This window comes from Cyprinodon variegatus, unplaced genomic scaffold, assembly GCF_000732505.1.
Source record: "Cyprinodon variegatus isolate N-32 unplaced genomic scaffold, C_variegatus-1.0 Scaffold570, whole genome shotgun sequence".
Classification (NCBI taxonomy): Eukaryota; Metazoa; Chordata; class Actinopteri; order Cyprinodontiformes; family Cyprinodontidae; genus Cyprinodon; species Cyprinodon variegatus.
Window position 1 is genome coordinate 561,323 of NW_015151023.1, and position 11,596 is coordinate 572,918.

The 11,596-nt window shown below is 36.3% G+C and overlaps 1 protein-coding gene across 2 annotated transcripts in view; it reads right to left on the reverse strand.

Annotated features, from left to right (window-relative positions):
* LOC107095759 (rap guanine nucleotide exchange factor 2-like) overlaps positions 1-6,201 on the reverse strand; it is a 63,660-nt gene extending 57,459 nt beyond the window's left edge. For both annotated transcript variants that reach the window (XM_015392028.1, XM_015392023.1), the window contains exon 1: positions 6,121-6,201. In XM_015392028.1, coding sequence (XP_015247514.1) covers positions 6,121-6,140 — 20 coding nt within the window. In that variant the 5' untranslated portion in view covers positions 6,141-6,201. The remainder of the gene's footprint in view (positions 1-6,120) is intronic.
* Between the last annotated feature and the right edge of the window lie 5,395 nt (positions 6,202-11,596).

Genomic DNA, 11,596 nt, shown 5'->3' on the forward strand with positions numbered 1-11,596 from the left:
AACCATAAAAGCCCTAATAAAGCACATTATACAGGGATGTTAAAGCTTTCCATGCATAGTGAAAAACTGTAATCTAAAAAGAAAATGTGTGGCAAATTTTCCAATTAAAATTTCTAATATATGTGTTAAGATATTATTGGTGGTCGGTTTAAACGATCACAGACAAAACTTGAAAAAAAAAAAACAATGTTTTCTTAAATTTCATTCTTTAGAAGGGAAAAGTGTAAGAGATAAATTTGTAATGTTCACTGAGAGTTTAATCGGTTAAGCTGAAAAATTTGTCAACAGCGAATAGAACATTTAAACTGTTGAATTTAGTCGAATAAAACTCTTAAAGTGTTTATTTGTCTGCCTTTACACACATGAGCCTGAGTGAATTCCCATTCTTAAGCCAACGAGTTAAGTATATCTCTGTCCGTTTGTTTGCAGCCAAAAGAGCTTCAGTTCTAGAAGCAGTCTGCTTATTATAAACTGTTGAGCAACACAAAGGGAGGTTTGTTTGACCGCTACTGCAGGATTGCATTTCTGAGGTCAGACACTGATGTTGGACAAGAAGGCCTAGTTATTTTATACTTAATCGCCAATCCTATTGGTGTTCTGTGGCTTATTGGCCTCTCTTTGTAAAAAGTCATGATGGAACCCCAAACTGTCCCAACAAAAGTTAGGCAAGTAAAATAAAAAATCATGGTAAGTTAAATCATTCAAAGCTATCATCAGTACTAAAAGGCTGAGCCCCACCTCTCAAAATCAGCTTTGCACATAATCATAACAAAGAGATATTATTAATTATCAACCCATGATGAGCGCAGAGGCAATGTGTTTTACAGAATATAAGACTGTAGAAATAAAAAAGCTCTAAATTCTATTATGGTACCAAAAAAAAAAAAAAGTAGCAAAGTTTAAAAAATAATGTCTATCTCCCATGAATTTAGAAAAATTTTCCCCTATTAAAGTCATAGAGAAACGGCTGTTCCAACAGTTGCATTTCCGAATTCTCCCAATTGGTGCACAACTTTACACAAGTGAATAAAGTTAATGTGATTGGTTGTTTATCAAGAAAGCGGGATTGTTGTGGTTGAAGGTTTGCAAGCAAGTTTGATTGTCGCCGGTTTCTCAGAAGCATCTTGCTAACCAGTTAGCAACTTAGTGCTAGTAGGTGCCCAATGGGAAATTACATTGGGACCAAGTAGCACTTAGCAACAACACCGTCAAGGAATGCCATGGACAGAGGAAACATGCAAGAGGAGGAGAGTTTTCGGTGAGGTCGTGGATGAGTCTCCTCCGTCGTACATTTTTTATTTAGAGGAGGAAAGCGGGGACGAAGTTGCTGTGGAAGAGGACGCCGGGGCGGCAGAAGCTTCATTTGATGTAGAAGGCTTACAGCTGTACATGTTTAAGCCCATACCTCGCATGGTAAAGTAAATTATTCTTATTCCAACCGTTGCGTATATTAGTTGTGAAATATAATTCAAGATGCTATGACCGAAAAAATGGATTGACAGACGACCATTGATATATGATTGGCTGTATTTAGGTGTACAGGCTGACGTATAACTAACTGGCCAACATAAAATAACGAGAGAGAAAAAAAAAAAAACGCAAAGATTTTAAGACAGGATTTTTTTTTTTTTATATATAGAAATTTTCTAAATTTTGGGACAGTATAGTCTGATAAAGAGTACATTTATATACATGTTTAAGCCAGAATGATTTGACAGTTTAAAATGATTTCCCTACGACTTTATGTGGGGGTTTGAATTGACCAGAATTTAGTTACAATACATACCACAATACATATGTCATGGTACAATTTATCTGGATACATTAACAGTGATAATAATTTGAGATTTTTATACTAATATAGGTTTGGAAAACCTCAAATGATCTAGTTGCCGATGCGGAGCTCCTGAATAGTGGGAGATTTGACAGTGACAACTAGCGGCTGTTGTAGATTAAGCGTTTTTTAAGAAAAGTAAGACAATTAAACTTACATTTCTGTATAAATACTTTTTACATTTAAGATCCATTCAACAGTATTTTGAATCAATACAAATACTGTCTAATGAAATATAGCGAACCAGAGAGGGAATGTCAACACATTGGTCATTTTTTCATGGTGTGAAAAGGGTAAGAACATTTATAGGATACAATACTGATAAATATCAGTTATCAGGAATAACAGCAATACTAATAGTATTATCGGATATTGGCCAACATTTTAATATCAGTGCATTCATAGATCAAACCATCCTAAAATACAACAAGCAATCTCTGGTAAAAAAAATATTAGCTCTCTCCATCAGTTTCTGTGTAGACTGTATACGCAGGAGCAGAACTGTATACACGTTGGGATATGGAACTAACTGGCTCCATAGCATACCTCAGAGTATTAGCTATCCAGATGGAGGTAGTATTATTTCAAAGAATCTTTAATGATCATCATCCAGTGTGGATCATTTTAATCTAAATCAATAACCCTTGTCACTGCCAGTTGAAATAATATCCATTGTTTAGCTTTTACTAGGAAGTGAATATACTTTTAAAACTATGAGACATTGGCTTGTTCCTGAATTAATACTGTATCCAACAACAACAATATATATATATATATATATATATATATATATATATATATATATATATATATATATATATATATATATATATATATATATATAATCAGTTTTTAATAGAGAATTTTCCTAGCATTTTATACAAAATCAGACCCTTTATCTAGGTTTCCTCTGGTACTTTCTATCAACCACTACAAGTCCAAAACATCCATAGGGCTGGATGTGTGGCTGTGAATTGCCCAGCTATGTTATAGTGCACCATAAGTTGGAGGAAACTAGACAACATATCACCAAGTATCAATAATCTTTTTTCAACAACTGTGTAAGAAGTTATGAGAATTTATGCAAATATGTTTTCCTTTCATTTTAAAAACAAAGGACAAATGTACTGGCCCTTTAACTGCTGCTATACGTTCATTCATTCTGCCCTGTAGGTTGTCAAGATGGAAAAGTGAAGAATAAAATCTACATTTTCATAACCTGAAATGAAAAGCAGCTCTATGAGGATTTGGTTAGGTCCAATATTAAGACATAATGTCTCCTGAACAAGCCTCACACCTGTACTTGCTTTAAATCTGTCACCCACTCGTAAAGGCTAATTCATAAGAGCTGTATTTTATTTCGCACGGGGGTGAAATCAGGCCTAAAGAGCTCTAACTTCTTCGCTTAACAGCTAAGTCATTCATCTTTCCTAGATCAGATCTCACAGGAGCTGCTAGGGAGGAGAGCAGAGGCAGAGAGACAGGAGCACTGAGAGAAGAATGGAGCCGTATCAGGTTTTTAACCTTGCTGTCAGTCCAGATCCAAAGAGCCATTTCTGGGCACGGTCCGACTGAAACCCAATTCCAGCACATCTTTAAAAGCTTTAGGAAGTCCCTCTGGACTCAAGTCAGTTCCTCGTGTCACAACCAATTTCCCCTCCGAGCCATTTTGTCCTCACCAGTGCACTTCTTCATAGACTAGATAAAGCCAGATATGTTTTCTATCTGGAGCTAATTTAGAAAAGCATTTAATGAGAAAAAAAAGTAGGGAAACCTGACATTATTGTACATCTAACTGCTTATGAGACTGTGACTGAGCTGGTATACATGTTTTAATACTCAGGACCTTTAATATGGGGTGAGAGTTCCCAGGTATGGAACCAGAAATCTGCAGTCACCTTAAAATGGTTTTGAATCTTTCTCTCATTATAAACTGAGCATGTTTTGTTTTTTTTGTCCCTGATGTCCTTGAAGGTTAAGAATATAAAGTCATGAGTCATTCAAAGAGTCTCCTGTCATTCATCAGAGCTTGCTTTTTAGAGCAGAAATAAAGCAAAGCACGATACATTTCTATTCATCCTCTGTCCAGCATTTCGAAGCAGCTATGAAGAAATGCTCAAAAATGTGATTCCAACTCCCATAATTGTTTGTGAAGCTGGAAAAAAGGTCTCAAGTGCACAAACAATTAAGAACTTTGTCTTTTCAAACTTTGAGGGAAAAAAAGTATTTATTTGTGGCAAAGCTTCGTCCCTGATGATGTTTCGCAGGAAAACAGAGGTTGGGAAACTGCTCCATATGCACCCAAAACAGAGGTTTCTGTAAGAAAAACATCCTTAAATTCAGAAAAGGGATCAGATTAAACTTTGTTGGCCAGGTTTGTGTACAAAAACAACAAATGTTGACTTGAAATAACTGAGTTAAAAGTTTAAACTGCAAATCAAATAGCATGTAGAAACATTTTATACGGATAAACTAAGAACAAGGTGCAATATGTACAAATGTGATGTTGTCTTTTTACTTATTATTTAGATTAGCATTTTATCCTTGCTATAAAATGAGGAAGGAAAATGTCTAGTGTCTGCTATATTTCTGTTTGAGTCAAAGATAAAAAGAATGGAAGGCTGTGATTATCCTCTTTGCCACTATACATTATCATTGTAGTTTAGACCTGTTCTGTTTTCTAGAAGAGCCAGACCACAAAGAGATGCTGAGCACAAACAGGCAAACTGATGGCGGTGTGAAAGAAGACCAGTAACTCCTGTGAAAGGTTGTACAATCTGATTTGCAGCAGGAAGTACACTTTCTGCGTGGCCTTTTATCCTACAGAGTATATTATGAGGATCATCTCTGGTTACTACAGAGAGGGGTGGGTTTCTCCTGAAGTCCAGCCTCATCTCCACTGTTTTTTAGCACACAAGCCGGTCCACCTACTGTCTGTATGCAGAGTCATCATTACTGCCAACTTCAGGACGAATTCACCGAGGCAGAGAATAGAGACTGGAGATCGTTCTTTCTTTCCTCAGTGTCAGAGCCAAAGGAACGAGTGACAGAAGCAACTGATAATGTTTTATAATTCAACCCCTCCAGTTCCCCCCTGCCAAATCCCCCCAACAAATTTTTGTAGTTGGTTGTTGTTAATTTTAAGCCCAAATGACATGTTGCGGTAGTAAAACTGAAGCTTGGTTTATACTTGACTTCACATTTTGTCCACCTTCCATTTTCAGTGAGGAGCTTCTCTCTTCACCCTCAATGATCGACTCTAAAACAACTCTTCAATCATTTAAAGCATCACATTTATATTAAACCAAAACCTAGAAACTTGAGGTCCGTGAACAAACCGGTTAGCATTACAGCCGGCAATAAGCTTATTATTTAGGTAATACGTTCTTATGGAGCAAGCAGCTTTGCTTCACTGCAGCTAATGCTTAGTAAACACATATGGACTTTCTCAATGGTAACTGAAGTTGGACATTTATTTGAATCTGCAAAAATATGCTAATTCTTGCTGATGAAGGTTCTCAGTCATCCAGGTCATAGTCATTCCGTATTCAAATGTCATTTGAATTGAGAAAGCTTCCTGGAGAGGTGGCGAAACGTCTTCAAATCTTGAAAACCAAGTCCAGTGGATATTTTTTGAATTTTTACGGAATATGCTAATTCTTCTCCAGAATCGAACTCAAAGGTTGAGGGGTTTGTTTTAGACGTCTTCTAATCAACATTTCTGATCAAATTCATGTTGTTGTTTTTTTAATTCAATCTTAAATCAACCTAAAGAATAAGAATGACCCCTTTAGACCCCCGTTATAGAGCCTGAGGAGTTCTGCTCCGCTGCCTAAAATGTTAGCTTCAGGCTCAGAGTGGCCGTAGGTGTGTTATGCAAGCCTGCAGGATAAAACCATCATTGTTTCCACATCGCCCACAGATACAGTTCACATATCACAGCTCCCATGGTGAAATCCCAACCCTTTAACATTGGGGTTTTTAAGTCAGAGGCTCAGAGGTAATACACTGCAGAGATTGTTGCAGATTTCTCTCTGCAATTTCCTTTTAATCAAATGTAGTGAAAACATCACAGTTATGAGCAAATAAAACAAAACCTTTAACATAATCGACCAATTTTTAGTTATGACCGGATTCAACAATAAAAAGCTGTGAGCAAAAAGAACAGGATAGTGTTCTCATACAACCAGGGTTTGAGTTTTATTCTTCAATTAAACATAAAAATGAAAGTAGACAGAGTATTGTGAGCATGTTGTTGGAGGATCAGGTGATGGTGGTGATCTTACCTGCTTCTGGGAAGAAACATGGACTCCTTGATGAAAACTGAGCCCGATAACAGGATGTACCAGCAGCTTCCAACATCATCTGGGCTGAGAGACACAAGAAGAAAATCTAATTAATACCAAGACAGGGAGAGGGGTTTACTGTTATAATTCACGAATATGGTGAAATAGTAAAACACAAAGGTGAATAGGAGGTTTCAACACATTATTCTGCTCATTTCAGTTGCTTAGCCAGATTTCCTATTCAAAGAAAATATATGTTCTGTGTGTTTTACAGTTCCAATTGTCACCCAAAGCAGGCAGCAAATAACCTTTCAAAACGTATTGCGTTAAATGCAGTCAGGTACTGGTTAACTGTGTTGCTAAGAATACCTTCATCTCTGAAGCTGCGAATATATTCAACTCCTTGCAAAAAAACATCCATACTTTCCAAACCTCTTTACAACTTGTTTATACCTCAACAGTTTAAAGTCCAATGTACTTTAATGAGATTTGATGAAAGACTAATACAGACGAGTGCATAACTGGAAAGGAAAAGATAAAGGAAACCAGGTTTTCCAAAATCTTAAAGAAATCTGATAAGTGGAGGGAAAAAAAGCTGCATATAAGTCTGGACTTTGATTAGGAACTTGTTTCATTATTTAAAAAAAAAAACAATTGAAGCTATGTGGAAATGATTTAGAGTAACTGTACCCAAGGAAGCTAAACCTTCACCACAGTCAAGTCAAAGTCATCCCCACATAATGATGCTGCCACCACCCTGGCTCAATATGCAAAGGATATGTTTGGGGAGGTGTGCAGCGTTAGTGAGTTACATCCCTTAAATATATGCTTCCATAAATACAGTGACTAAAAGGGAGGCAGGAAACAAAAAGAAAACCTTGGAGAAAGGCAGAGTTTTATAAAGAATAAATACCTCCCACACCCATGGGCCTGCTGGAAGACGCAGACAGTCAAACAGTGTGCTACAGGCATAAACTCACCCTGACCCTTGGATGATGCAGCAGGCTAAGCCTTACAAGAGGAAAAAATGAACAAATCCTCAGCATATATGCTAAGAAAATGCTTTGTGATTAATATCTTTTGGCTATGTATTAAAAATACTATGTAAAAATATTTTTTACTTTTTTCAAAATAATCTGGTAATTATTTATCTGACTTTAGGAAATTGGAGCAACATCAAACTGTTATTGTGGAAAAAAATGATCATAGAGAACAGATAATGCAGAATTATTTTGGTTTTTGGTTGGTATTATTTGGTTTTAACATTTGATATACATTGATCGCCTGTTAGAAGTTAATGGCCATCTATCAGCTTTGGCACCAATTAGGGAGGAGTTAGTGGAAATACTGTAGCTGGGCTGCAACTCGGCCGTTCATCGTGGACTTTTTTTCCTTCCGATCTGGACGGCAGCAGAGGTGAACAGTTTAAAGCAGGATGATAAAGCGGCCTTTTGTTTCAGAGCAGCTTGTTAGACAGCAAGTGAAGCAGAAATTTAGAGAAGGAAGCTTTAAAATGATGTGAAAACTATGTGTTATTCTGGCAAAAGGACATGAATACAGAAACATGACAAGACACAGTCTTTGGATTTTCTGTTTCAAAATCGAATAAAAGAAAGAAAACTACTGGTTATCGTTTGCTGTTTGTTGTTTTTGTTTTTTTATAAAATAATTTTAAATAATCCAAACATGAAATTATAAAATATAAATTTTATAAGAAATGAAATTATAATTTTTTCTCAGTGTAATGTTCTGGACTTAGAGCCCTGGAAATTATGATCCATTGTGTTTTCAGTCAGCACTAACATTGCAAATGTTCATCGTTGACATGTTTGTCTTATTTGGAGGATTTTGTAACCAACAGTATACAAAATGCACCTAGACTATCTCAACTAAAACAGATTCACTGCTATAAGGTCAGTGCGCTCCCTGATTTCCAGCTGTTGTTACCCCGGAAACCACTTAGCCTTTCCTGGCTTCACTTTGGTGACCAGATTTCAAAGTAAAAGCGAAAAGCCACATTGTAAATATGGCGGATTGTTTCTTTGTAAGTTTTGCACACCGAGAAACCTTCATAACAGTATTTAACCTCTGAAAAACCTTTTTTTGGTCTTAAATAAAAACGTAAATCTCTACTAAACTGATGATATTAGAAAAGGGCTGAATTTCTAGAACAATACCACTACTACAGTTTAAAGCAAAAGCCGTATCATTTTGTTTTTCATTTACAAAGCTTAAAGAAACATTTAACCTGATGGATTTTTTATTATTTCAATAACAAATGTTTGGATTAAGGTTTCAAATACAGAAAACTGTTATTTTCTTTTGTGCAATTTTGTTCTAAAATATAAAGAACAGAAGAATGAACTGTACACAGCTTTTCCTTGATCTTTGCTTACAGTAAGTGTAAAAGATGGGTGCACCTATTATGCTCCTGCTCCCACACAGGAGCATCATTTCACATCCAACACCTCTGCACTGCTGACTTGTTCTTTTTAATCAGGTCTGCCTTCTTCATCCACTTTCTTCTTTCCACACTTTCTCACAGAGCTCCTGACAAGAGTGTAAAATCTCATTTATTTCAAAAGCGAGCCGGTTTTTCCACTTTCCACCGCTTCTTTCCGCTCTCCCACATACTCGCTCCGCACTTTCAGGATCCCACTCTGCATTGGGATAAGCACGAACAAAACCTTCAATTATTAATAACCAGCAAACACTAAATGAAGGCAGCGCCCAACAATAGGAGGAGGAGAGCGGAGCAAAACAAAAAAAGACAAAGAAAGAAGACTCTACTATTCTCTGGGACAGATTGACTGATTTGGGTCAGCAACAGTCAAACGCTAACATTGTAAAAACCCCACAGAAAGGCCTGTAACAGCAGGGAGGCAGATTATATGTGTGGAATGGAGCAGGTGGGGAGGTGAGAAGATGAAGAACTCCAGAAAATGAGGATCGACTCAACAATAAAAGCAGGGATGAAATTTCCCTTGAGAACGTTTGATAATAATTGATTGGTATTATGGAAGTTCAAAATCCTGCATTCCTAAAATTCTATCATGATATAACCACTTCCCCTTCTGAAGGCGAACAACTGGCTGCTTCTGGTTTCAGCTCTGACTAACATCAGCTGAAATCGGCCTTTTTCCGTCAACGAATTGCTCAATCAGAGCACGGGAACTTGAAAGCTTCTTTACGCAATCATACTTAATCACACTCCAGGTCACAAGCTTTATTTAGTCGCAAGAAAAGGGCACAATTAATGGCCTTTTGTTTTTTTCAAACAGAAAATAATGAGAGCTGCTTCGAGACTACCATACAATGAACATATAAAAGCAAAAACTGGAGCTTCTATAGATGGATTTAAAAAAACAAAATTCTAACATAAAATAATATTTAAAGTTTATTAGATAAGGATGGGTGATTTCAAAGTAAATAATGCAACAAATATTAAAGTATCTGTCTGATATCAGCCAAAATACGAGTATCTGATTATATCAGTGTCTAGATTATTACATGAATATTACTGAAAATGTATCTTAAAACACTGTCAAATTGTTATATTTGATTATCTATTTCAGTCACATACCCTCACCTGACTCACATTTGACTGAGGCATGTGACTGAAACCATTTTGAGGAGGGAGTTAACGACCCATCAGATCCCCCTAACGACCATTAACAGCCCCCAGGTCCAGTAGGAGGGATCAGAGCTACCTTTTGTTCCCTCTAATTCTTTAATAAACCTACAGTATATTAATCTCAGTGCTCCCCAGCACTAGTTAGAACTGAACAGTGGTGGGCTGTCACGGCCTCTCAGAAACACTAACCTAAATAAAAAAAAAAAAAAAAACTAAACTTTAATTTTCTTCTTTTTAACTTCAGTTAAATTCCAAAAAATCTGTTCTCCTAATTTTGTAGCTTATGTCTTGGCTGTGCTGCTTCAGTTACATTTATGGTGGTTGCTATATTTTTGTCCAATCAGATTTCAGCTTTAGTTCATCGCTATCAAATCTGCCCAGATCCTTCAAAATCAGCAGTGCTGGCTGATCTTACCTTTACAATATTAGTGAGGACAACCAATCAGATCTCAGATTTGCCCCACTGGGCCAGCAAGCGGCCCACCCCTACCTCACTGTTTTCTCTCCTCTGATTGGACAGTTAGAACAACCTTTTTAAAGCCAAGTTAAGCTAGAGACAATCTGCATTTTAGTTTTGCTCGTTAAAAAAAAAATTCTGGCCTCAATGGCTGATATTACATGGAGATATCAAGACTTTCTGCACAAAGACAGAAGGATGGATTTTGTTTATAAATAATCAGCTTATCTGGTGAGTGTGATATATTTTATTTTCATGCTTTATGTGCTATTTTATCTGGTAATTAGATGCATATTGAAACCGAACCGCTACTGATATAAATGTTGCGGGGCTGCTTTTATAGAGTGGATGATTGCCACTGTGTTAACTGGGCTTCTTGCTTAATTGATCTCTAAACTTATCCTCACACTAATCTTCCTCTCAGTTATACTGGCGCTTGTTACATTTAATTTTTGAATACTATCAGTGGTTTCTTTTATTAAAAAGTAAATGTGAAAATGATAATATCAACCTCTGGAAACTCATCGTTGCAAATATGCAACAAACCAAGATTATGTAGCTTTAAAAGTGTATATATATATATATATATATATATATATATATATATATATATATATATATATATATATAAACTAAACAAGCCTCTTGGATGAGAGGAGAAACGTCTTCTAGAAAATTTCACGCCAGTTGTCTAAACAACATTTCAAGCCTATGCCAAGCAGTTCATACCACATTGGATAAACAAAGATATATAATATGTTCAACAACAACACAATGAATGAATTTCAACACTACAGTGGCTTTTCCAAACTGAAAATAAATCACCAGCGGTAACCATTAAGATGTTATTGTCAGACTGCTTTAACCATGAATCCTCCAGAGACTCAGAGCCACAATATGTGGGTAATGTTATGAAATAAAGCACACACACTTTTTTGGTTGTTGTTTTTCTTTTCTTTTTTCTCTTTGGTTTTTACTAAACCAAACCATTAGGTAGGTGAGAGAAAGTGGTGGGTAACACTAGGACCTGAGTGGTGAAATTCAAAAGTTAACTTTTTGGAAATTGAAAGAAAAGCAGCAAATATTTAATTTTTAAACTGAATAAAAACCCAATCCTGCTCCATCTGAATGTGCTGAACTGTTCAAAGTTGGTTAGTTATCAGAATGGGATGAGATTTTCATAAGATTCATTTTCTCCCACTCTTGCATCTATTGCCAAGCAGCCTCAGGAAGCCACTGTCTGTGAGGCTCAGAAAAGGTAGAAAAAGATCATTATGTTTTACTACAGAGTATTCCTTCCTCTAAAGGTACACTTTGCTTTAGTGTTATTGTCCAACTTAGATTTCTCAGGTCATTAAACACATAACAAAAAGAAAAAAAGAGTA